Source organism: Saccopteryx bilineata, chromosome 7 (assembly GCF_036850765.1).
Source record: "Saccopteryx bilineata isolate mSacBil1 chromosome 7, mSacBil1_pri_phased_curated, whole genome shotgun sequence".
Classification (NCBI taxonomy): domain Eukaryota; kingdom Metazoa; phylum Chordata; class Mammalia; order Chiroptera; family Emballonuridae; genus Saccopteryx; species Saccopteryx bilineata.
In genome coordinates, this window is record NC_089496.1 from 103,100,236 (window position 1) to 103,126,931 (window position 26,696).

General features: G+C 52.6%; 1 protein-coding gene and 1 long non-coding RNA gene across 4 annotated transcripts in view; one reads left to right on the plus strand and one right to left on the minus strand.

The window, feature by feature from the left end:
- LOC136310625 (uncharacterized) overlaps window positions 1-18,643 on the minus strand; it is a 35,348-nt gene extending 16,705 nt beyond the window's left edge. For both annotated transcript variants that reach the window (XR_010726593.1, XR_010726592.1), the window contains exon 1: window positions 18,511-18,643. This is a non-coding gene — a long non-coding RNA (uncharacterized lncRNA). The remainder of the gene's footprint in view (window positions 1-18,510) is intronic.
- Window positions 18,644-19,653: 1,010 nt separating this feature from the next.
- EMX2 (empty spiracles homeobox 2) lies at window positions 19,654-25,262 on the plus strand. 2 transcript variants are annotated; one of them, XM_066239452.1, is made up of 3 exons: window positions 19,654-20,064; window positions 21,909-22,093; window positions 24,271-25,262. In XM_066239452.1, the coding sequence occupies exons 1-3, from the start codon at window positions 19,656-19,658 to the stop codon at window positions 24,436-24,438; spliced, it is 762 nt and encodes a 253-aa protein (XP_066095549.1). In that variant the 5' UTR covers window positions 19,654-19,655; the 3' UTR covers window positions 24,439-25,262. The 2 variants fall into 2 exon arrangements, with proteins under 2 accessions (XP_066095549.1, XP_066095550.1); XM_066239453.1 differs by lacking the exon at window positions 21,909-22,093 and having other exon boundaries at window positions 19,656-20,064.
- The last annotated feature ends 1,434 nt before the right edge of the window (window positions 25,263-26,696 follow it).

Consider the following 26,696-nt stretch of genomic DNA (forward strand, 5'->3'; position numbering starts at 1 on the left):
TGCTGCCACCTGTCAGGTTGTGACCACCCCACCCACAGGCATTCTTAGCTGGGAGGGGCTCACATCCAAGGCCTTGATTTAATGGGTTTCAGGGCGGGGCCTGAACCCTGCATTGCTGATGGGGACTTCCCAGCCCCATCCATGGGCTGCTAGCCAACACCTGTGACAGCTTGCCCGCTTGCCTGCCTTATGAGGGAAATCTCTGGAGGGAATCCACTCCCCGCCACCCCCCAGTCCATGGAAGCAAGTTTCCCTTGCTGGAGATTGGCCTTGATTGGCATTTACTGCATGGTCAGGATGACCTCGGACCCCTGGCTCCTGACTCAGTGTCTCGCATGCCAGGCCTCCACCAGTAGCTTTTGCTTTTTGGCAGCTAAGACTGGTTGGGCTGATGATTCTCTGGGGGCCCCTGGGAAGGGCAAAGACCCGAGCATTCTCAGAGGGTATCGTCCTGCCTGGGAAAACCTTCTAATCCCCAACGCCTTGGTCAGTCAGCCCTATGTTTGACTGGTTCACACTGTGCTCCCACAGTCTAGCTAAGTGCCTGGCACATAGTAGGTGCTCAGTAAAAGTTTGCCAAGTTAGTGGATTGGCTGTGAGGACCCAGGGGTTATCTCTGGTCCTTCTAGACCTCATTCTGACCTGGAGCTATCCCTGTCCCCACCTCTGAGACTCATTTTTCCCACTAACAATGTGGATTAGTCTCTAGGACCCGAAGCCACCAAGCCTGTCAAGGGGCTCTGCCAGCCTTGTTCTCACACACAAAGGAGCTGGAGGGGACAGGGGCCAGCTTCACCGAAGAGATTTAGAACCCGAGGCTGCAGAGAAGTGGAGGGGGCTCTCCCTACTTCTGTTCTCAGGCCCCTTTCTAGCAGCTTTACCAACTTCCAAGTCCCCAAGAATGGACTCTGCTACTTGTATGTAGCAACCTCTTAAGAATGTTTAATCTTTCATGGAGCCCCCTGGCCACCTGAGGCCAGGGACCTTGCTGTCCTGCTTCTCTGTCCCAGCATGTGGCAGGCGTACGCGAACAAATGTGGTCTCCTTTGGAACAACTCGCCACGAGAAAAATCAGAAGTTTCACAGAAAACATTTTCAAATGTATTGAAGATGCACACATTTTAAGAATTATAGATGTTGCAAAAGAACCTAAAGATAGTTTCATAATCTTGAGAAAGAGATCTCGCTTGAGTACAGATAAACCTCAGAATCCATAAATCTAAACAGAAGACAAGCTATTTCTAAAAAGAAAAAAGTTTCTATTTCTAAAGAAGAAGTTGCAGTTTGGTAATGATATTCTGGGACGTACAGTCCCTCCATTTGAGACCTGGAAGCAGCAAAGACTTGCCCAAGGTCGCAGAGAGAGAGAGAATGGATGAGGTTCGGCCAGGGTACACAAGTTGGTTTTCAGAGGTCAGCCAAAGCGATGGCCAGCTCACTGGGCTTGGTTTGGGAACCAGAGGGACCCTGTTGGGAGCCACCCATCTCATCCCAGAACCCCCACATTGGCTCCAGCCAAAGCTCAATTACTGCTGGGAGAGGCATGATGCTCTCATAATGAAATCATATCTATTGCAAAGGTCCCGGGGCTACTTAACCATGAAATAATTACATGTGCCTCAGAACTGGGAGATCAAGGATTTCTATCCAACATCCCATGATGCTCTTAAAAAAAAGGTTTCACTATAAACTGCAGGTGGGGTGGGGAGAGGCAAGATTTCTGAGCCAGGACACCGTGTTTTAATTCCACCTTTTATGTTTTGGCATCATCTCATCTATGTGTATATATCTCTCTCTATAGGCGTTAAAACAACATTAAAGGATATTAAAGGAATAACAATTGTTATCCATTCTCATACTGCTAGAGCTCAACCATACCCACATGCATGTGTCTCCTTGTTTAATTACACAAGCAATACATAAATGCACTCTCATTGTCAGAAATAAACATTGTGGCCAGTTAAAGTACAAGCCCTACAACATCTCTATGAGTTCTCCTCCCCTGTCCGGAAGTAATGTATCTTTCCAGAATTTTTCTCTGGTTGAGATCTAAGTATTCACATATAACTATGAATAGGTTTGTGAATAAAACGCACAAACAAGTAGTGTTTACTTGAAATATTAATGGGATCATACTATATATTGTTCTGGGACTTGCTTTTTTCTCCTTTTAACAGGTCTTAAAGATCTTTCCATGATACTACATACAGATAGCTACTCCTATTTTTTATTTTATTTATTTATTTATTTATTTACAAAGACAGAGAGACGGAGTCAGAGAGAGGGACAGACAGGGACAGACAGATAGGAAGGGAGAGAGATGAAAAGCATCAATTCTTTGTTGCAGCTCCTTAGTTGTTCATTGACTGCTTTCTCAAATATGCCTTGACCGGGGGGCTACAGCAGAGCTAGTGACTCCTTGCTCAAACCAGCAACCTTTGGGCTCAAGCCAGCAACCATGCGGTCATGTCTATGATCCCATGCTCAAGCCAGTGACCCCTCGCTCAAGCCGGATGAGCCTGCACTCAAGCCTGTGACCTAGGGGTTCAAACCTGGGTCCTCTGGGTCCCAGTCCAATGCTCTATCCACTGCGCCACTGCCTGATCAGGCACTGCCTCTCTTTTTTTAAATAGCTATACAGCTTTCCAAAGTCTGGAAGCATCAGAATTTTTTTTGTATTAGTCTCCCATTAAGGGACGCTTAGATCATTGCCAATTTTTCAATATTACAATTGGTGAAGAGATGCATATAGCATAAGCTTTCTGTCTTTCTCAGGTAGCTGATGAGTCTCTTTATTTATGTCAACAGACATCCCACTGGGGAATGTCAGCTCCGTGAGGGTGGAGATTTTGTCTGTTTTCTTCACTGCCATATGCCAGGACAGTGCCTGCTCAGCAGACGTGTACAGTAAATATCTGTCAAATGACTACTTGATTAACAAGGGGAGAACATAGCTGAAAATCATTTAAACAATTAATGCTTTGCTAATGCCTGCACTTTATAAAGGAGTTTTTAGTTTTTATATCATAATCACTTCTCTTCTCAGAACAATTGTGTGAAGTTATTAGATCCTGCATTGTTATTCCCCTAGATTTACTGATGAGAACAGCATCAGGAGGCAAAAAAACAGGAGATTTTATGTTTGGGCACATTAAATGATAGTTATCTAGTTTCCCAAGGCAAGGACCATAATTCACTACATCTTTAACCCTGTTAATTGTAGGTCACTTGCAAAGTTCCTTAAAATGGTAAACACACCATACTGGTTGAATGAATAAATGATCCCTAAATACTGTCAGTATGTGACTTTAAGTGACCCTCTCTGCACCTGGGGGCACAGGGCCTCCTAACGCACTCTGCTTTCGAGATAGCAACTAAACCAGGGGTCCCCAAACTACGGCCTGCGGGCCACATGCGGCCCCCTGAGGCCATTTATCCGGCCCCCGCCCAACACTTCCGGAAGGGGCACCTCTTTCATTGGTGGTCAGTGAGAGGAGCACATTGACCATCTCATTAGCCAAAAGCAGGTCCATTGTTCCCATTGAAATACTGGTCAGTTTGTTGATTTAAATTTACTTGTTCTTTATTTTAAATATTGTATTTGTTCCTGTTTTTTTTTGTTTGTTTGTTTGTTTTTGGTTGTTTTTTTTTCCTTTAAAATAAGATATGTGCAGTGTGCATAGGGATTTGTTCATAGTTTTTTTTATAGTCCGGCCCTCCAACGGTCTGAGGGACAGTGAACTGGCCCCCTGTGTAAAAAGTTTGGGGACCCCTGAACTAAACTGTCCCGAGCCAACTTCACCGTCTGGTTCCTGGTGTTGGGAAAAGCCTTTTCCTCCTTCCCCAGGGGTGGGGGTTACGCTTTTCCCTCTCTCCCTACTGGGTCGAAGCCACCTGTGACAATCCTTCTCCTAGGTTTATATACCTTCTACACTTTCTTCCCTTTTCTCTTTGGAATTGAAATTCTTGCCCACTTCTATTCCCTTCAAATAATGTGAAAGTCAGAAGCAAACAGCCAACCCCAGTCATGACTGAGAAGTCAAACTGCAGTGCTCTGACAGCAGAGAAAAGGGAGGACATGCATTTTGAAGGAGAAGTAGACCCAGGACCATTGCCTTTGGTAGGTCATTGCCTCAGAGCCCCATAGGGTCTCTCTCCACAGGTCTTAATCAAATTCCGAATCCCATCAACTGTCTTTGCTTCTAAACGTGTTTTTCTTTGCCAATAAGGGCTCACTCAATTTTCCTCTTTTATCTAATAACAACCTTTATCAGAACACCTGTAAGATATTATTGCACTTCCCTGGCCGGTTGGCTCAGTGGTAGAGTGTCGGCCTGGCATGTGGAAATCCCAGGTTCAATTCCTGGTCAGGGCACACAGGAGAAGCACCTATCTGCTTCTTCACTCTTCCCCTTCTCCTTTCTCTCTGTCTCTTTCTTCCCCTCCCACAGCCAAGGCTCCATTGGAGCAAAGTTGGCCCGGGCGCTGAGGACAGCTCCATGGCCTCTGCCTCAGGTGCTAGAATGGCTCTGGTTGCAGCAGAGCAATGAACCAGATGGACAGAGTATCACCCCCTGGTGGGCATGCCAGGTGGATCCCGTTTGGGCTCATGCCAGAGTCTGTCTCTCTGCCTCCCTGCTTCTCACTTCAGAAAAATAAATAAAAAATTAAAATATATATATATTATTGCACTTATATAATTACAAAGTGGTCTTCTAAACAGTAAACTGTGAGGAGGGGAAATATTATGAGATTTTTTTTTTTTTTCATTTTCAAATCTCAAATGCCAACATAGTGTCTGGTACTTTGGGCTGGGGGGAGAGAATAAGATTTAGCTCTCTCTCCATTTTTTCCAATGGCACACAACCACTCCAATTTGATACACTTTGTTCCTACCAAGCTTAGAATTTTGTATCTTATGACTAGGCATTTAATAGATTTTTTGAGGGGGAGGGGCAAAATCTGGAACCTTGACCACCATCTAAAACAGGGGTCCCCAAACTACAGCCCGCGGGCCACATGCGGCCCCCTGAGGCCATTTATCCAGCCCCGCCACACACCCGGAAGGGGCACCTCTTTCATTGGTGGTCAGTGAGAGGAGCATAGTTCCCATTGAAATACTGGTCAGTTTGTTGATTTAAGTTTACTTGTTCTCTATTTTAAATATTGTATTCGTTCCCATTTTGTTTTTTTACTTTAAAATAAGATATGTGTAGTGTGTATAGGGATTTGTTCATAGTTTTTTTATAGTCTGGCCCTCCAACAGTCTGAGGGACAGTGAACAAAGTTTGGGGACCCCTGATCTAAAACATTGTTTCTTGAGGTGCAACATTCTGAGTCCTAGGTGGTGACTAAGAAAGGAACTTTCCACCTGTGGGCTATTTGAAATTCACACCTTTGACCTTCCTTCATGACTCAAGCTCAGAGTCTTGTTAGGCCCTAAGGAACCCTCCCACCCCCACCCTTATCAGAAAACGTAGTGTATCAGAGAACAGAGTCTGGTGGATGGTGGGCCCCAGCAGGATTTCTGATTACATTTCCTATTTAAGGCCCCAGCCCCTTATATTAACCTGCAGGCCTGCAAAGGGGCCTTGGTGCTGGGGGAGACTGGGGTAGGGGGGCTGGGGGGGGGGGGAGAAAGCCTGGTACCATTCTCAAAAGTTCCAGGTATTGTGTGTGGCATGTTTAGTTGTTTTTTTCCTTCTCCTACTTCTTCTCCTCCTTCTCCTCCTCCTTCTCCTTCTTCTCCACCTTCTTGGTTAGGTCTTTTACTTAAATATTTGTCCAGGATTCTTTCTTTTCTTTCATTTATTGAGATATAAACATTTATAGTAAAATACATAGGTCTTCCATTGGATGAGTGTTGGCAATTGTATACATCTGTGTTACCATCACCCAAACCAAACTATTGGGCTTTTCTTTTCTTTCTTTTCTTTTTAAAGATTTTATTTATTGATTTTAGAGAGAAAAGAGAGAAGGGGAGGGGTGGAGTGGGAAGCATCAGCTCACTGTGGGAGTAGTTGTTTCTTGTATGAGCCTTGACCGGGCACTATTGGGGTATTGACCCAGCTACTCCAGCATGCCAGGTTGTGACTTTATCTACTGGGCCACCACAGGGCAGGCAAGATATAGGGCATTTTTAGCATCCTGTAGAGTTTCCTGTTATCTCTTTCTAGTTAACCCTCTCCCAGAGACAACCACTGTTCTGAATTCTGTATTCAGTTATAAACCTTATATAAACAGAATCACACATACCATGTTTCTTTATTTATTAGAACAACAAAATGTGTAGATATAATCTAATTTCTTTTCTTTTAGAAGGTGTCAAAAGTTACCATCCCCAAATGTTTGACAGTGGTGGCCTCTGGCTAATGGGAATTTAAGTGATTGTTATATTTTGTTCTTTACACACCTGGCCTAATGTAAAAGATGTATACAGGACCTGGCTGGTTGGCTCAGCAGTAGAGCGTTGGCCCAGTGTGTGGAAGTCCCAGGTTCGATTCCTGGCCAGGACACACAGGAGAAGCACCCGTCTGCTTCTTCACCCCTCCCCCTCTCCTTCCTCTCTATCTCTCTCTTCCCCTCCTGCAGCCAAGGCTCCATGGGAGCAAAGTTGGCCTTGGCGCTAAGAATGGCTCCATGGCCTCTGCCTCAGGCCCTAGAATGGCTTCAGTTGCAATGGAGCAGTAGCCCAGAGGGGCAGAGCATTGCCCCCTGGTGGGCATGCCATGTGGATCCCGGTTGGGCGCATGGGGGAGTTGTCTGTCTGCCGCCCCCCACTTCTCACTTCAGAAAAATACAAAAAAAGAAAAAAGAAAAAAGAAGATGTACACAACATTTATAATAAAGTTTGTTGTTGTTTTTTATGAAATGAGGGGACATGGTTCTGGTGGAGAGTGAACAAGCGAGGTTGAGAATGAGTGTGGGATGTAGGACTGGCAAGGCTCTTGCTAGGGATAAGGTACTTGGTCCACCATCTCAAGGTCAAAGGGTCCTCCTGGCATTTCCTGTCTGGAGTCTTGGTTATCCTTTTGGATATGGAACTACTTGGCAAAGGATTCCTCCAACCTCAAACTCTTCCCCTTGGATCTTAGCTAAGAAGAAGAAACACTGTCTAAAGCAAGGGTTAAGAATTCTATTAAAATCATGAAAAAATATACACACACATATAATTTGAAACTCTGGATCACACATTTGAGTTTTAGTGAGATGCATGAGGCAAATAGTTATAAAGCAAAAGATATAATTGCAAATAAAATCTATGTATACTCTCTGGTCTCTATCATTTGAACACAGACAAGGGGTAGCTCCTTGTCCTGCTTCCTTTATGGCCCGGCAACCCAGATGGGTACATAGATGGAGAAAAAAATGAGTATAAGAGAGGCATAAATAAAAAGTTTTGAGTCCTGAAATAATATTTTCAGGAAAACTTAAAACAAAGAGAAAACAACCTAGCAATTTCACAACAGAAGGCAAGGCCTAACTCCGTTGGTTAAATGGTCCCATATGTGTTGTCTGCAGAGCCCAGAGGCCTACAGTGGGCCGGCCTGGGGCTGGTGCCAGGGCTCTGGGTTAGCTGGCTGGGCAGTGAACAAGTTATTTAACCTCACTGAGCCCGTTTCTGCCTCCTGTCTAAACAGAGGTGATAATGACAATGTCCACCTCACTGGATGGCTGAGGGAGGTGACTAATGTCAGGGTTGAGCAAGGCCTCTGTAAACCATATAAACTACCTGTATGCCAACCATTTATTGTCACTTCTGGACCCGGAATAAGTGATTTAAAAGAATCCGGGATCCAGGCTCAATAGCCTATGGTTGTTGACTTTTGGGGGATTGTAACAGCAAAGTTATCTCTTTCTTCACTCTTTGGGACCTGGCGTCCTCACTGGAGTTAAGGGGGTATTTTATAGGAAATAAAAGATAGGGGTGGGGGTGTCACAGTCAGACAGACCTGGGTTGGAATTCAGATTCTCACAGTTACTAGCTGTGTCTGTGACCTTGGGGGAATCCAAGACATTTCAGAGCCTCAGTTTTTCTCACCTGGAAAGTGGATATAGACATACCTCAGTGGATAGTTGGGAGGACTGGATGGGACAGATCCTTCAACAGGCGTTTAGCACAGTGCCTAGGACAGGTGTCATCAGTGATAGAAATGGACTGTCCCTCATGCCCTGGGGGGCAAATGAGCATCTTGTTCCCAGGACACCGAAGCAGCCGCTCCTTAAAACCAGGCTCACGGGGCTCAGAGCAGGAGCAGAATTATGGAACTCTGATGCTAACACAGTTGGAATAAAGTTTTCCACCGCACTGGGCACAGGCAACATGGATCACCTGGATGGAGAGGAGACTGCAGACAGGCCAGATGTGCCAAGGCTGCGCTGGGGGAGACGCACAGCCGCAGGGTTGACACTGTGACCCACTCTTCATTTGAAGGGCTTGGCATCCTGTGTTCAGATGCCCCCCCACCGCGCAGCCAGGCCGGGAGACTGCAGCCATTGGAGGGGGGCGGGGTTGGTAGTTTTATTTTTAACGGCATGAGACAGTCTTCCACATCCCCACCCTTAGCTGATCTTAGTTAGCATCTGGGAACCCCAATACCGGACAGAGCGAGAGGGCACAGCCTGCACTCTCCGTCCAAGTCCACAGAAACTGTTCCCCGAAGGCTGAAGGCCAAGGATTGGACTCGATTAGAGGCGGGGCCGGTGTCCCCGCTGAAACTGGGGCGTGGCTAGAAGCGGGGAGCTCAAATCACTTGGTGAGATTTTAGCCAAAGTTCACAGTTTTGTTTCACCAACGTCCCTCAGGTAGCCATTGAAGGGTGGTGCTTTAAAGAAATAAACAGCCGTGGGGGTCTCTGCTCTCTCTTTCCCCTTTGCTAGATCTTTTTCCAAACCCCCATTCCAGTCCTCCTTCCTGACTCCCAGGTCTCCGAAAGGACCGCCTTCTGTGTATCTGGTTGTAAAGTCAGGTTATTTCTCACCTCTGATCCTTGAGTGAGCCATACCTGACTTCGACACCCACCGCACCCCGTTCCTCTCCATAGCTGATCTCTGTGCTTCTCGCCGTGTAAGGCGGTGATCGCGTGTGGCTATCTGAAATCCCGGCTCGATCCTCCTGGGCCCACTTGCCCCCGCCCTCCCACTGCAGCTCCCGGCTGCTTGCTTAGTTCAGTCCTTAATCGCTATTAGAAGCGGACCGTAGTTGGGACCACCTGATGTGTAAGCGCTCCGAGCCCGCACAGCCTTTCCCAGCGCGGGGGCGGGAGGGGGTCAGCCAGCTGCAGCGGCGACCGGCGTGGACCCGCGTGGACCCGCATGGACCCGCGTGGACCCGCGTGAGCCCGGAGCGCGGCCGCGCGCCAGCCCGTCAGTGCGGCGTCTGGAGCCCAGAACCTGGGGTGAAAGGCCTCCGTTGCTCTCCCAGGCGCCTCAGCTGAGCATATGCTGCACTCTCCAATTCATTTTTAATTCATGACATCAGTTTAGGGACCGTCGGAGGCTCTAAACAGCCTCTTTCAAAACCAAAACAACGAGCACGACGCCAGCGTGGAGCGGAGGCGGCTCCGGGTCCGCAACTTGGTCTCTTCTGTCCCCAGGGAACGGGCATTTGGGAAACCACTTTTCAGAGGGGACCCGCTGTCCCTCACGAGCGAGCTACCATCGCCCCGCCTTTCCCTGGGGCCGAAATTGGACTCCAGGGTATTTGTTATAAAGACATCGCCGATGTCAAAGTGGTTTCGATTAGGACTTTATAACGTTGCATTAAAAACGATCAAGTATGTACTTGCAGGGAGATTAAAGGCGCCCCAAATATTTTTACACATATATAAAAAAGAAATATATGAATATATATATATGGAACTATATACAACATTTAATATGTTAATAATGTAATGTAATATAGGAACTAGATGTTAAATATATGTTCAATAGTATATAACATGATGAAACTATTAAATACATATTATATGTTAAGTAATACACAATACAAACGAACCATATATATGTATAATGTATTATAGATCACGTATATCGTAAACCGAATGTCCTCTTTTGAAATATCCCAGGCGCGGTATTGCTTGAGCCTCAGCTCAGTACAGGGCTCCCGGGAGGCAGGAGGGGGGCGCACAGTGGTCCCCAACCCTGTTATCTGCCATCCCAGTCCTTGTCCCTTCGCAGGTCCTCACACGCCCGTCTGGGGGTAGATGTAAAGACCCTGAACGACCAGCTTCGTACCGGAGTGGCAGTTAGCAGACGATCTCTCACAGAGGTCACACTCCGTCCCGTCGGGGAGTTTCCGTAAGTGCAACTTGAGGGCATCCTTCCCCGCGTTCACTGCAAACCCCCGAGCCCGTGGCGTTCGGCCCCGGGAGCTCAGATCGGAGTGTTCTGTCTCAGGTGAAACGACTTTAAGTGCCATTTTCCAAGGTGGGCATTTAGAGGCCATTTGGAAGTTGAAACGAATCTTTATACGCAAGACCTGAACGTCGCAGACGCCCTTTAAAGCTGCGGTTAGAAAGGCGGTTAAGAAACCCGCGATAGCCTGCAAGGAGACGGTTCAAAGCAAAGCAAAAGGCACAGTTAGGATTTTTTTTTCTTGACCGCGCACACAAGTAGTGCAGCCTGATGATAATTGGGTGCGTCTACTCTTCTCGTGCCGGGGAAATAGGAAAAAATACTCTGACAGAGAAGTTACCCTAATGAATTACAGCGTTTAAAAGGGGGAAATATCTCCATGGCCGTTGTTGGCTTACTGGCAAACTAAAACAGCCTGTGTGGGAATTCGTTTTTCTCCAGTAACCTAGAAGGAACCGCAAATCAATTGGGTGGCAGGCGGGGCGCGTGCTAAACGAGGGCTCTTGTCGATGGGAGCGCGCAGTGCCCCTTCTCAGAGAAGCTTTTCGACCCAGTGCCTCTGCCGACACCCAGGGCCCCGGCGGGAGGCCGGGCGCACGCCGCGGGGAGCGCCTGCTGCTGGGGCCCCGCGGTCCGCCGCCCGGAGGCGCCGCCGCGCGAGCAGCTTTTATTTGCAGTCTCTTTTACCTCTCCACTTCTAGTTCTCTCCCCTCCCAGCGCCCCGCGGCGGAGTGTTACACAAGACCTGTCGTCCGCGGGCTCTCACCTCAGAGTCAATATTATCTCAGATGGGCACAATAGACTGGAATGAAAAGCTAATATTGAACCAATGAGGTCCCTGCCCGCGCCGCCGCGATGCCACCCTTTGTTGCGCAGCCGGGGCGAGCCGCTCGCGACCGGCTAAGCGGAGGGCGGCTGAAGTCGGGCCTTTCCAAGTCCCCGCCGGGGTGGGGGACCCGCGCACCCTGCGCGGACGCCCAGTCTGGCTTCGGTCGCCCGCAGGCTCCTGGGAACCCCGGGCTTCACTCTCAGGTTCTCCTCTAGCCCCTGGAGGCTGGCGGCGAAGCCGAGGCCCCGCGGAGCAGCAGGGGAAGCGGGCGCACCACAGGCCCCGAAACTAGGCGCCAATATTGGAGCGGGTTTGGTGTGTCCATCCTCCGGGCACTGGGGGCAGGGGGGAGGGCAGCTCTGAGCCCGAACTAGAGGACTTTCTGCTGCTCGTCCTGGGGGCAGCCTGGCCACCTTGCGCACCTCTGTGATTAAAGGCCTCCAGGGCCGTGGCCGGCTAGCGGCCGCCGGGTGAGGGGGTCTGCGCGGGCTGGGGGCGGGCTGTGGACCCTGCGAAAGCTCCCGGCCCCTGGCTGTTCTTCTGTCTCCCTAGCTCGCAAAGGCTGGACAGAGCTAGGGACGCAGAGGTCGCTGGACGAGGGGCCTGCGGGCAGCAGCGCTGGCTTTGAGAGAAGCCCAGGCCACACTTCTGTTTTTCTGTCCGCTGGTGCTGGCACCCATGGTGGGCACCCTCGGAAGGTTCAGGGCCACTTCGAGTCGCCCACACAGCAACGCGAGGCTGCGGGTGCGCGGCGCCTGGGTCGCGCCTCTGAGCACGCGCCAGGGCTGCTCCTCGGCTCCCTGCCACAGAGGCCGCTGGCCGCCCTCGAGTCCGATCCCGGGGCTCGAGTCCGAAAAGGGTGATTGGGGAGAAGGGGGCCTGGGACGAGACCGAACCCGGAAAAAATTGTCCTGGAGGACAATGGTGGGCAAGCAAGCATGGGAGTTACACACGGTAGGGCCGCCTGCCTGAGCCTAGCCGAGTGGGACGGAGACCTCGTCTGTCTGTCCGTGCTCTTTGCCTTCTCTTCTTCTCATTGGCTTAAATACAGGAGTCTGGCCACGGGTGGGGTGGGGTGGGGTGGGGTGGGTTGGGGCCGAAAAGAAGGGGCAGAAAGGGGCAGAGGGGAGGCGGGGCTGTCCCAGGGTTCTTCCTGGAGTGACCACTGCATGCACCCCAAGGGCTGAGAGTGCTTTGTGTAAACCTCTCTGAGCCTCAGTTTTCTCATCAGGAGAATGGGTAGCATGACCCCTTCCTCACCAGACTGAGACGTTCACTTCTATCCTGGGGGTGAGCAGCCATGATTTTAAACACTAAAACTCAACACAGGTGAGTGGAATTGTTCTTTTAAGTCTTCCCCACATCCTCCCCAGGTTTCACAGAGAGTTTCATGTCCAAGAGAGAAAGCCTCCACTTTCCTTCTTTTTTCACACAGCCATGATCCCCTAAGCATTATCCCAGCCCCCAGAGTCCAGAGGAGAGGTACTAAAAGAAGTGACAATTTCCTGAAAGAGAGGCTGGTGAGATGTCAGCGTTTCAGAAGCCACCCCTAGCTTCCCAGGTGGATTGCTGCTTATAACCCCAAGAGTCTCCTTAAATGACTGGACTCCACGTCACAGAACCGGAAACTGGGGTTAAGAGCAGTTTCAAACGAAAAGATGCCTGAGAACACAGCAGAGGTGTTGGAATGTGCGTCCCTTGCCTCCTATGCTGGTCTGGTGGCCCAACGGAGGTCACCTTGTCTACCTCTGGGATCACCTAGCAACAGGGGATGCCCTTGTGCTCCAAAGGAACTGCAGCTTCTAGGGACTTTGGAGGGGAATGTGACAACCCACACTAGGGGGAGGAGAGCGTAGGGGAGACAGAGTTGTCACCACCTTTGCCTAGACAGTCGCGGAGCAAGGGCACCCATATTTTCTAATTCCTCTGTCCGGCCTGTGGCCAGCCAGTCTACCCCTCATCCAGCCTTGCTTGGCCTTAGATTTTCACTCCAAGGCAGGTGAAGGAGAAAGAGACCTGCTCTTTTGATTGTTTTGTTGCTTTCAATAGTGAATCAAGACGTCTGTCGAGGCGTTGACGAGTTTTAACGTGATGAAGGAGGTATAAAGCTGGACGGTCAGGCCCTGCGTGTGGATCCACACAGAGTTCCTGGCTCTGAAACCCTGGATCTCAAAACCCATAGACCTGGGAAGATCCTAACGCTCAGAGCTTCCTGCTAGCGTTCGGAGAAGGACAGCGCTTGCTGACCGCAGCTGGGGCGGCAGAGACACAGGGACCAGGGTCCAGACTCCTGAGAGGGTGCAGCCTCCCAGGTGAATACTTGGAACAATTATGCGGTTAATGTCACACGGGTTTCCAGCGAACCTCGCGGATTCCTCGACCTCACTTCACCGGCGGAGCCAGGCTTTCCTGGAACCGACGGGGGCCCATGCGATCCAAGAAGACGGCTGGTCACTCGGGCCCCATTGCGGCCTCCCAGTCCGGCGATTAAACACTACGGTTCACAATAATCACCATGACCCTTGTCTCGGGGAGACTTCGGCCGGCCTCGAGGGGGCGTGAAGCCGGGAGAGTCTTAGCCAGCGACCCCAGTTCTTCCGACAGCATCCCAGGTAGGGCCAGGCCAGGACATTATGGGCCCATTTTCTGAGCCACCGTGGTCGGGCCGTGGGATCTGGGACTTCAGGCATGGAGTTGCGCGGTAGCTAGCTATGGCCCTGGCACAGGAGAGCATGACCACCTCGTCCTTTTTAGAGCAGAACCTGCCCCCTCTGCCCTTTTTGTATCCTTTGCAAGGAAGCCCGAATCCTAGTGGAGCTGGAATTCTAGCGTGAATGTTGAACTCTGCAGCGGACAGCTGGAGCTACTGGAGGGAGTGGGTCCCCACTCCAAGTCCTCCTCTCTCCTCTGTGGCCGGCGAACCTCCTTAGACTTCCTGTCCCAGCTCGGACTGCAGTCGCGCCAACAGGTTGGCAGTGGGGCGCAGCTCCAGCACTTCAGGGTGCCCAGGACTCAGGCTCCGCGGGGAGCTGGCCCGCGCCCAGCTCTCGCCACTAGGCGCCGCTGCGCGCTCGTGGATCCGGGTCCCCGGCCGCTACGCCTGCCTACCGAGTGGGCTCTCGGGAAGGAGTCCAGATAGGGATTTGATATAACAATTTTAAAACATTTTAAAGGTATTAATTCTCTTCGTTTTCTCGCTGCCGCCCTACGCGTTCGGAGAGGCTGAGTGACTGGGAATCACAGTGGGATGGAGGAAATCTTAACCCGCCTCGAGGCCTCCCCATCCAGGGACACCTTTCGCATGGCTAGGGCCCTGGAAAGGGCTCTCACCCTTCGTCGATGTCCGCGCTTCCTGCTGCCTGGAGGGCGCACAGTGTGGGCTCACGAGGCCCGATGACCTGAGGGTCTTAGCCACAGAGAGCTGATGCGGCAGTGTGTGTGCGCTCTGTGGGCCGGACAGCACTCGGCCATGGCCTAACAATGTTCCGTGAACAGCGACTACACCGAGCATCGGCTCCCTCATTCCTCTCAACAACTGTTAAGATACTGATATTTCCTTTCCACGGATGAGGAAAACGTGGCTCAAAAAGGTGAAGGTCACACAGGCAGTGACCCCAGGCGCCACTTGGGCAGGCCAAGCAGGACACCAGTCAGGGAGAAGCATTGCTGTTTGCTCCTCCAAAGGCGGATCTGAGGGGAGGGGGCGTGGAGGAAAACAGAGCGGGAGGTTTGGGCGATCCCCAGAAATGTCTACCTTTTCATGACTCCCACTACTCAGGAATCCAGGCCTGGCTCACCCTAACATGCCCCTACAGAAGCCCTAGCCTTTTAGGAGCACAGAGGAGCTCATGGCAGGAGTGTGAGACCAGCAATAGCTATGTTTGTACAACTTTATTGTTCAATCTTGAAGCCCGGCAGCAAACCCTGGAGGTGAGGAGGTAAAAATGATAACATCAACTTCAAGGATAGAAGCTCATTTTTATTGCAGCTCGTATGTGCTAGCCAGTGCCTAACCACATTGCTTGGCTTATCTCATTGGGCAGCCCCTAGGGGCCAAAATACTATTCTTTATTCCCATTTCATACAAGAGATAACAGAGGCACAAGAAGGCAGGTCACTTGCCCAAGTTTACCCCAGCCTGGGGCAGGATAATGAAGTATAACTCACATAAGAGTAAAACTCACCCACTGTAGCGTACAGTTGGTTCTATGAGTTTTGAAAAGCATGCAGAGACCTGCAATTACCATCAGGAAGTAGAGGGGTTCTGTCACTCCCCCAAACAGGCCTGACTCCTACCCTCCACAGCTGTGCACTCAGTGCAAGCCATATTTTTACAGTTGACAAAATGGAGGTTGGGAGAGGTTGTGTAGTGTTACCCAAGATCACTCGACTAGGAAGTGTCAGATCCAGGATTAGAACCTTCATTAAGCATCTGCTAGTCCGGCTGCCACCAGAACATAGATGCCTGAATCTGCAGAGCCCAACCGATGGCTTGGGGTGTGGGGAAAGGGAGCCCCTTGCTCTGAGATGGAGCCTCAGAAATCCCCACCCCGGCCACACCTGGCACCTGTACAGACACCCACCCTCCCGGGGCAGCTAAGGCGCAGAGAGGGGCCAGGTTCTGCATGGCCAAAGCCACCAGTGAAGTTAACGGAGACAGCTGAAGACATGGAGGCTGGAGGAGTCCTGACCAGAGTGCCCGGGGTCCTGGCTCTTCCACCAGTCTGGTTAATGAGTTCCTCTCCTAGGTAATTCCACGTACACTCCCCCCTCCCCCCGTAGAAGCCTGAGCTGCAAGAATCTTCCCAGATTCCTCAAGTCTGGGTGCATTAATTAGTATAGTTTACCCAGCTTCCAGGGCTTCCGAGGGCCCCTGACTCACTGGAAACCCGCTTTTCCTCCAAAGGGCTTGGGGCCTGTGGCACGGAGGCAGAGGAGCTGGGAAGCCCTGCTTCCACCAGGAGAGTGGGCACTGGAGCCCACAGCTCCCACACTCTTGCCCACCTTCCCGACAACTAGAATTTCTGGGGGAAACCCGACACTCTCAGGGTGGTTTTGTGAGGTAGGCAGTCAGCCGAGGACCTGGGGAGGAGATCTGGCTATGAGCTGCCTGGGGCCTCTGCTGGGGGGGTGGGCTGGAGGGTGGAGGCTGAGGGGTCTAGGGCTCCAAACTGGTGCTCACTCCCTTGGAACACTTCAGACACATCCTGACCAAAGCGTTTAAGGGGATGCTGACAACATCTTAGAGCTCAGGTGGACAGTTTTAAAAGAGGGGAAACCACCCTTATATACCACACATTGTGGACACACTGACTGGTGCCCTTTGCCCTCAAGGTCATCTATTCTTATACTTTCAACCAAGATCACTAACGTTAACTGTTCAATCAAGGGTCACTGCCAGCCCTGTGGCCAGGGTGGGGCTTTTAGCATCAACAGTTTTCAACGTGGAACCAAAGGCTCAGTTTGGAGGGCCTGGCCTTAGGATAAGCCTGACCTCCAGCCCTTCTGCAGAACTTCCCACGGAGAAGAGGCTCTATCCCTTTCACCCCAGGACCCTAGATCTACAGCCTGCCTAAACTGGGTGTTTCTTTCTGGCTTTGAAAATGGAAGACTGACCCCTACCTCCATTCCAGGCCTAAACACTGACTGGCACAGCTAGAAGACCTCCACCATTCCAGGTGGCTTTGGGATTACCTCCATCCTCACCCCTAGCCTGGACCTGGTGGGGTGTCTGTCCTTACAGCCTAACGCAAGTAGGGATTTCTGAGCTGGAGACAATTTTGAAGGGTGGTGGTGCAGGCCCCAGGGAGGTGTGTCTTCGAATGCACCCCACTCCAAGAGGCTGGATTGAACACCCAGCATCCTTGGGTCTGGGGAAAAAGGGTGTTGGGAGAGAGCTGCACAGCAAGGCAATGAGAACCCAATAGGGATGGAAGCCCAGCTGTGATCCTTGCCCAGAGGTGGGGTCAGAGGCCTGCAGCCTGAGGCAGGGGCAGGTTTTTCTGCATGAGGTCAAAGCTGAGACCCACATTGGTCGGGTGTATGAATGTGTGCATGTGTCCATGTCCTTGGATGGTTGGAATGGGAGGGGGCAGTACACATGCTCCCCCCCCCCATTAAAGTCAGGTGCCTAGACAATCCCAGAAGGTGCACTCCTAACTCCTCTCTTGCCTGGGCCATTTTCTGAAAGGGCTTTTTGGATCCCTCACTCCAACACAAACCATGCCTGGAATAAAAAAGTGGGGAAATCAACAAGAACATAAATACATAGCAGGTAAAACCAGAGAGGATCAAGGGAGACCCCAGGGCAGGGAGGTGGGAAGGTGGGGGGAGAAGAAAGCATGTCTCAAGAACTGGGACCCTACAGCTTTGCTCATATGACTTTGCTCTTCTCACTTCTCCCCTCCCAATGGACTTTTTCCGGATCTCACCGCAACCTAGTCACCAAACACAGGCATTTCTTCATCCTTAAAGAAATGACATGGGCTTCCAAGTAATGATTTAAAAGACGCCAGATTTCTTTTTATCATTTATTGTAAACGTGTAAAAATACTTGCTGGTACTTCACTTTAGAAGAATGTAATTGGCAAAAAGAAAAAAAAAAAGAGAAAAAAAGGAGGCAGCCGATGAATAGATAATAGATCTTTAACCACCAATAAACAGAGAGCAGCGCCAGCAGCCTAGGGGATGTGATCATAATTATGCCGCTGCGTGAGCCAATGGGGATGAGGGAACTCGGCCCTAAAATCATCCCAAAACCGAAGGCGAGCTCGAAAATGCGGACACGGCCTGGAACCGGAGAAGCAATCTGCAATCCCTAGTTGTGAGCCTTAGATTTACACAGCAACCCTCCCCCGGGACGACATATGGCAAAATAACAGAAATAATAATAATAGCAGTAATAATAACAAGGATAACAACACTAACAAAATAATAACGAGAACGGAACGATCATAGTAGCACCACAGGGCCTGTCCCCTGACCTTGGATCCCCGGTCCCAGATATTACAGAAGGAACTGTTTTGGGAAAGAGGTGAGAACTATCCCAGAGATAAAGAGAAAGCCTCTGGCTCGAGTCGGAAGCCCGTTGCCCCAGCGGAGTCATCGGCTCCCGACTCCCGTCTTAACTTGTGAAAGATCAAGCCCGGTCAAGGATCGCGAACGCAGCGACCCTGGGACCTCGCGGCTTACGCGTGCTTGGAGGACCCACACTCCCAGGATCCCTCTTCTCCTAGAAAACCGCCCGGAGTTTTGCCAGGGGTGCGGATTGAAACGACCGAACGGTTCCGTTAGCCCTCGACGGGAACCAACCCCTGCCCGCTTACCCTTGCAGTGCTCCCGCGGCGATCCCAGCTCCCTTGACGCGGGGCCGCGGTGAGCAGCAGCAGCTGAGCACGAGGAGCGAGGAATCTACGTGTTTATCTGTCCGTCAGTCCTACCAGCTCGGGCTCAGCAGGCTCGGGATCCAGGGGGCCGCAGCGGAGGCTGCGCCGGCCGGGGACTCTGCAGGGACCGGGGTGCCCCGGAGGGAGTGGTGGTGGAGGAGGAGGAGGCTGTGGCTGAGCAGGAGGAGGTGGGGAAAGAGGAGGAGGAAGAAGAGGAGGAGGAGGAGAAGGAACTGGAGAAGGAGGAGGAGGGAGAGAAGAAGCCGAAGGAAGAGGAGGAGGCTTAAGAGGAGGAGGAGAAGCCGCAGCGGGCGCCGCGGGAGCGAGTGAGCTGGGAGCGCGGGGCGAGGGCGCGGCGAGGCCGGGCGGCCGGGCGGGCGCAGGAGGCAAGGCTGAGGCAGCGGCGCCGACTCCGTTCCGCTCTCGGTCGGGATCCAGGCCTCCGGGTTCCCAGGCGCTCGCCTCCCTCTGACGCACTTTAAAGAGTCTCCCCCCTTCAACCTCAGGGCGAGTAATAGCGACCAATCATCAAGCCATTTACCAGGCTTCGGAGGAAGCTGTTTATGTGATCCCCGCACTAATTAGGCTCATGAACTAACAAATCGTTTGCACAACTTGTGAAGAAGCGAACACTTCCATGGATTGTCCTTGGACTTAGGGCGCCCTGCCCGCTTTTTACAGAGGAGAGAAAACTTTTTTTTGCCTCCCCCAAGAAACTCCCCCCTCCTCCCTGTCTCTAACTCCGATCCCCCCACGCCAACTCGCAAAAAAAAAAAAAAAAAAAAAAAAAGAAAAAAAAATTACCCCAATCCACGCCTGCAAATTCTTCTGGAAGGATTTTTCCCCCTCTCTCCAGGTTGGGCGCGTTTGGTGCAAGATTCTCGGGATCCTCGGCGTTGCCTCTCCCTCCCCCTCCCCCCTCCTTTCCTTTTTTCCTTTCTTTCTTCCTTTCCTCCCCCCACCCCCACCCCAAACAAACAAGTCCCTAATTCTCGCCGGTCCTCGCCGCGGGCAGCGGGCGGCGGAGGCAGCGCGCCGCGGTCTCCGGGAGCCGGGAGCCCCAGGCGCCAGCTCCTCCGCGCAGCATGTTCCAGCCGGCGCCCAAGCGCTGCTTCACCATCGAGTCGCTGGTGGCCAAGGACAGTCCCCTGCCCGCTTCGCGCTCTGAGGACCCCATCCGTCCCGCTGCGCTCAGCTACGCTAACTCCAGCCCCATAAACCCGTTCCTCAACGGCTTCCACTCGGCCGCCGCCGCCGCCGCCGCCGGCAGGGGCGTCTACTCCAACCCGGACTTGGTGTTCGCCGAAGCGGTCTCGCACCCGCCCAACCCCGCCGTGCCCGTGCACCCGGTGCCGCCGCCGCACGCCCTGGCCGCCCACCCCCTGCCCTCCTCGCACTCGCCACACCCCCTCTTCGCCTCGCAGCAGCGGGACCCGTCCACCTTCTACCCGTGGCTCATCCACCGCTACCGATATCTGGGCCATCGCTTCCAAGGTACGTGCCACGTCGCGGGGCTGCAGGCGCCCATCCCTCCTGCTCTGGGCCTGCTCGGGGCGGGCGCTGGGCAAGGCCCGGCGGAGGTGCCTCCCGCCCGCAGGCCGCGCGCCCTACTCGGAAAATGGGCGGCGAGGGGTCGGGCATGGGGTTGGTCCCCAACTTCCAAACGCTGCGGCCAATTTAGGGGCTGGCCTGCGGCCCCCAAGGACGCTTGGGTCGAGGCAGACTGGGACAGCCTGCTCGGGTCGCCGGCAGCCACGGAGCCCCAAAGCTCGCGGGGTCTCCAGGCTCCACGTCTTCTCGGCGCTGCCCTCGCCGCCTTGGCTCCGGAGGGCGCCGACTGGGCCCGGCCGCCAGGTTCGCCTTCGACTGCGTTCGACCCCGTTCGCCACTCCGCGTCCCTTCAGCCTAGAACCCTGACTTTAGGTCTCTGACATTCCTCGGGCGGCGAGGAGACACGCGCGCCGGGGGCAAAATCAAGGGGTTTGTTTTTCTTGTTTTTGGAGGCCCGGGAGGGGCGGGGACCCGCTCGGGTTGAAACCTCGGAGTCTCGGGGCCTCTCCATTGGGGCGCCGCGCGCCCGCGTCGGGAAGGCAGGTTCAGTCTGGTATTTGTTTTTTATTTATTTATTTTTCTTTTAAGAGAAACGAACCGAGTCGGGAGAAGGGTTGGAGAAGAGTCTGTTTGGGTGTTTTCCTTTCCTGCTATTTTTTTTTTTTTTTGGTTTGTTTGTTTTTTTCTCTATGTGGGGGTGGGAGGAAAGTTAAAACTCCAGAAAAAAGAACCGAGTAATTAGTTTAGCGCTCCGAGCGGGGAAAGACCTACCTCCCGCGGCAGCCGATCAATACTCAGCGGCTTGTCCATTCATTAACCCTTTGCGTTCCTGCCAGTCTAGAATCAGGTAGATGCTACCCCGCCCCTAATTTAAAAAACAAAACAAAACAAAAACAACCGTTCACTTTTATTCCCGGGCCAGATTTGCCTCCATTCCCGCCTGAACTGTCGGTTAGTTTTCTTTGTTTGGGCTTTTAGTCCATCCTAATAAGTAAACCCGAAACTCTGGCTTTGCCTGCAAAGTTTAGGACTCCCTTTCCTTATTCTCGGCCAGGCACGCTCTTGGTCCCCGCGCCGGGCCAGGAGTAGCCGGAACCTTCGGGGCTGCGGACAGTCCCATCGGGCGCCCGCAGCTCGCTCACTACCGGGTTTCGATCCCTTCACTCTCGGCTCCTAGTTCTCCGGAACCGGGCGGCGGGGGAGCCGGGTCCTCGGGAGGAAGAGGCGGCAGAAACCAGGCTCACCCGCCGGCGAGATTTCGGTCCCAGCCGGGCTGCAAAGACACACCCGGCCTCTGCACTTTCCAATAGGGAAAAAATTTAAGTACATAATTTAAAAATAAGTCCTCGTGAAAACTCTGGCTCTAGGTCTGCCGCCTTTGCACCCTGGGTCAAAGTTCCCCGAGAGGTTAGAAAGAAGAAAAAGCCGTTTCTCTGAGTCGTGGGCTCCAATACCCGGGCCTGTCCCTGCTGTCCCCTCCTCTGCCCCGGGAGCCTGGCGCGGAGGTGGCGAGGCCCGCGCGCTAAAGCGGCGGCGAGGTCCGGAGAGGTCAGGAACCTGGGGACCGGCGCCGCAGGGACAACTGCGGGGTGGGCGCCGCACAGGTAGAGCCCGGAGGTCCAGTATCCTCTTCGCGCGAATCCGGACGGTCCCCGGCCCCTACGGGCCGAACCGCAGGGACTACGCATAGGCCCTGAGCGCGTTGTCCCGCCAGCCCGTCTCCTGAGAAGCGCGCGGCTCGGCCCGGGGAGGATCCTCTAACGGGACTTCTGCTGTGTCCCCCACAGGGAACGACACAAGCCCGGAGAGCTTCCTTTTGCACAACGCGCTGGCCCGAAAGCCGAAGCGGATCCGAACCGCCTTTTCCCCGTCCCAGCTTCTGAGGCTGGAACACGCCTTCGAGAAGAACCACTACGTGGTAGGCGCCGAGAGGAAGCAGCTGGCGCACAGCCTCAGCCTCACGGAAACTCAGGTGAGCCGGGCCAGGCGCGGCGACCCCGTCCCAAACCGCCGGACCCTCGCGGCAGGCTCGCAAGTGCGGAGGCCTTTGGCGAGGAGCCGGGAGCTTGTTCCGCGCCCTGCGCGCCGTGTGTATGAGTTTCGAGATGCAGGCTCCCTCCGCCTCCGGGAGGGACTGCGGGATCGACCTGCTCCAGGCTTGGGGGGACGGGCTGGGTCTTTCCTTCTGTCCGCCCGGCACACCTGGCAGCTCCTGGCTAAGACACTTTTGCACATTTGGTGAAACTTTGGGTGAGAGTCTGGTGACCCAGCTGGGGTCCAGAAAGAGGGAGAGAGCAGTGGAGTGTCTGAGTGTTGGGCGTCGAAGCTGGAGAAGTCTGGGAATTCGTTCAAATGAAGTTCTGTGCGACCGCAGGCCCACGCTCACACCAGCTCTCCCCTCGAAGGGATCGGAGAGGCAGAAGGCGGAAGCCTTGCATCTTGGGTGCGCTCCTAAGTCAGAGAAACGGAGCTGGAAGGTTGCGGAGAAAAGCTGCTTCTGGGGACGGACCCTTCCTTCGCCACCGGGTCCTGAGGCGGGCCTGGCTCTGGCCTGCCCTGGGCGGGGAGGGGGCTTAGGCTACAGTAGGAGCTACTGTACGCGGAGCCGCAGGGCGGGGTCAGAGTTCCCGGCAAACAGTAACGTTTTCGTGCAGATTAAGTTGTAACATTTTTTTTTCTGGGAGGCGCAAAGAGGTCGAGGCTTTTGTTTTAAAACGTTCCCGGGACAACACCGAGGAGGGCCTCGCGGGCTGGTGCGGAGCCGACACAAGGCGCAGCCCGGCTGATTTCTCTCGGAGAGGCGAGGCGGCGGTGGTCTTTGTCCGCCTCACTGCCCCCGATACCGCCGTCTTTGTGCGCGTGTCAAGCCCCGAGCGCACGGACGCGCGCCTTGGGCGAGCGCCGGGGAGAAGTGAACCGTCCTCCCCCTCAATTAGCAAACTCAAAGCAAATTAAGCTCAGCCTTGTTCCAGCTCCGCTTTTTCTCGGGGCACTTTGGGAGATTAGGGCAATCGGGGAGAGCAGGCTGGGACCTGGGCTGGACTCTCAGGGGAGGGAGTGGAGCGGACCTCAGCGGCCCGCGGTGGTGCTATCAGGACAGGACAGGTCCGCGGGCCTGGGAGGTGCAGTTGCTATCGTCTCTCTTACCTGCACCTCACTGGTGGAAGCTCGGCCAGTGATACTGTCTAGTGTGGTCACTGAGTGGGGACCCACCGCCCGGTCTCCCCAGGTGGCAGTGAGGATTGCAGCCAGCCGAGTGAGTCCCTTGTCTCATTGCTCCCCAGACCTCTACCAGCCATTCTGGGGAGACAGGCCTGCCAGGTGAGCCCTGGTCCGTAGGGATGTGGCCGAGGTGCTTGGCCCTGTCCTACCCTGGGGCTGGTCAGGAGGGGGCAAGAGAAGGCTCTCCCCTCTTTCCCCCTCTTCTTCCCCTTCGTCCTGAGGTCCTTCTGAAGCTTTCACTTTGGAGCTTCTTTTCCTAACTGCAGAGGTGCAGCGGGGCTGGTCCCAGGCTTCTGCGCCCTGTGCCCCTCCTGGCTTCCCCCAGCACCCCTCCCACCCGCTCTCGCTCACCTGCAAGGGTCCTGGGGGAGGAGAAGGCGGCGCAGGCAAAGCCTGACTGCCCACCGCAGCCGGGCCTTGCAGAGGAGGCGCTATATTTAGGCAACCTGGCGGAAACCGGCAGAAAATAGCACCTTGGGCCCTACCGGAAGCTGCAGCCGCTGGAGTGAGGTCTTCCCTGCCTTGCGTAGGTAGAGGGGCTTGGGGACGTGTCTCTTTATTTTCCTTTATTTATTATTTTTATAGGGGCTCCCCATGCTTTGCAAAGCTTTTTGTTCTTAGTGGAACGTGGGTGTCCCGCGCAGGGCAAGGTGAGCAGGGCTGAGCACGCCGCCCGGGCCCGGGGACCCGGGGACCCGGGACAGGGACTAGGGCAGGCCCAGGGCCCAGGGCAGGGCGCCAGGCTCCCCACCTGCCCGGCTCCGGGAGCTCCGCGCCCCGAACAGAGGCCGTGCAGGGGTCGGCCTGAGGACACTCGCTGGGGGCCTGGACTTCCACGTCTCCCACGGGGTCCGAGCCGGGCGCAGGCAGAGGCGATAGGAGGGCGCTGCGGAGGAACTAACGCGCCCTTTCCGCTCTGGCCCGCAGGTAAAAGTATGGTTTCAGAACCGAAGGACGAAGTTCAAAAGACAGAAGCTGGAGGAAGAAGGTTCAGATTCGCAACAGAAGAAAAAAGGGACACATCATATTAACCGGTGGAGAATCGCCACCAAGCAGGCGAGCCCCGAGGAAATAGACGTAACCTCAGACGACTAGACGCGCAAGCCGGACCCCACAGACACGGACAACACGGAGCGAAAGAGGGAGAGGAGGGGGAGAAGAAATAAAAACCCTACAAACCAGAAACAAACCGCACACACACATTCACGGAGCAGGGGAGAGGGCGCCAGAGAGGAAGGAGCCGCGCGTCGCAGACTTTGGGCCGCGAGAGCGCAGGTCCTGATCCGAGGCCGCGCCAAGTGGCAGAGGATGGAGGCTCCCTGATCAACATGCAACCCTTGTCTAAAGAGGCAGCAAAGAGAGAGAGATAAAGAAAAGAGAGTGGAGAGAGAGAGAGGGAGAGAGGGAGAGAGAGAGATTGGAGAGAGAGAGATCCGAATGAGGCAAAGCGGAAAGCGCTCTGACAAGGGGAGCTGTCAGTCAAACGCCAAACCAGCGAGACGAGATGATTGGCAGGTATTCCGTTTATCGCAGTCCGATTTTTTTTTAAATGATGACAATGATGATAAAGGAAAAACCCAATCAGGCACAGGACTCTTTTATTTTGCACTTCACAGTGTTTTCCCCCAATTAAAAAAAAATAATTAGTAAAAATAACGATCGAAATTCCATATCCAGCCCCATCCCACACGTGTTTAAAAACTTGAATTGCATGTAGCAGTTGTTGGGCGAATGGTATCTAAAGACAGAAATGAATTGTAATTTTCTTTTCCTTTTAAAGACAGGTTCTGTGTGCTTTTTATTTTGATTTTTTTTCCGAGAAATGTGCAGTCTGTAAACGCTTTTTGATACCTTCTGACGTCAAAGTGATTGTGCAAGCTAAATTTTAAGTAGGCTCAGCGATAGTGGTCCTCTTACAGAGAAATGGGGGGCTGGATGGGGGCTGGGGGGCTGGGGAGGGTGCCCACAGGAGGAGTCAGGAATTGTGTTGGGAAACAAACAAACACCTAAATTAATTCTATTTCTTGGACATTCCCTTTCCTAACATCCCAAGGCTTAAAAACCACGAAGCAAACTCCTTTTAGTGGTTGAGATATTGGCCGAGTTCAACCATTCATTGTAAAGGCCATTCCAAACTTAAAATCTATCTATTGCGAAAACCGAAGGACTGTAGTTAGCGGGGATGGTGTTAAGTGTGGCCAAAGACACGGCAGCAAGTTTTCAAGCACTGAGTTTCTATTCCAAGATCATAGACTTACTAAAGAGAGTGACAAATGCTTCCTTAATGTCTTCTATACCAGAATGTAAATATTTTTGTGTTTTGTGTTAATTTGTTAGAATTCTAACACACTATATACTTCCAAGAAGTATGTCAATGTCAATATTTTGTCAATAAAGATTTATCAATATGCCCTCAGAGTAGTCATCTTGGGAAACCGAAGTAAATTTTTTTTCTTAAAAAAGTATGTCCAATAATTTGAGTGTGGTCTTTCCCCATCTAGGCTCAAGAAACCCAGCCTCCCCAACCACGAAAGGGCCAGACTGATGGATTCTTGGGCATTTTAAAGAGAGATGAGGGTGGAAAGCGGGAAGGATTAGGAAATTTTAAGATCTTCAGAAAAGGGATGGGTGAAAAGTTTTTCCAACCAGACCTTTGCCCATTGCAAGGCCTACTGAGAGAGTTTAGTTTCAATTACAGGTTAAAATGCCTACTTCTTGAACCTCTAGTTATCTTTAAAAAATCTAGACATGTAGTTATGCATTGAAGACTATTTCTCCAGGATTGGGGAAAACACCTAGCAGGATCAGACTCCTGGGACTTTCAGACTGTTTCTGAGTTTAAACCCCAAAGTACAACTCTCTCTCTTTCTCTCTCTCTCTCTCAACTCCTTCCTTCCTTCCTTCCTTCCTTCCTTCCTTCCTTCCTTCCTTCCTTCCTTCTTTCCTTCCTTCCTCTTCTCTCCCTGTCCCCAAACTGCCCAAGGTAGTGAGCAGACCCAAGGGCCTCAGCGGCCTTATAAGGCAAGCATTCTGAGAAATCTCCAGCTCTTAGTTTTAACATTAAAGAAAAAGTTGTAACCAGACTTGGAGGAAAGTTAGCTCCCCCCTCTCCCTTCTGGGGGTACGAGGTTGTTTTTGCATGCTTCATTTGCTTCTTATCCTGATAGGCTGCATTAATCAGTTTTATTTCCATTGATAGAGAAACCTCCTCTGTTCTGTGCGAGCTACAAAGCGTCCTGCGAGCTTTTGTGTAAGTGCAAATCAGTTTAAGCAATTATCATACCAGGAATATGAAGGGGAAAGAGGAGGCCTTGCCCAGTGGTCTCCTTTAATCTCTTAATCCATGGATCCAG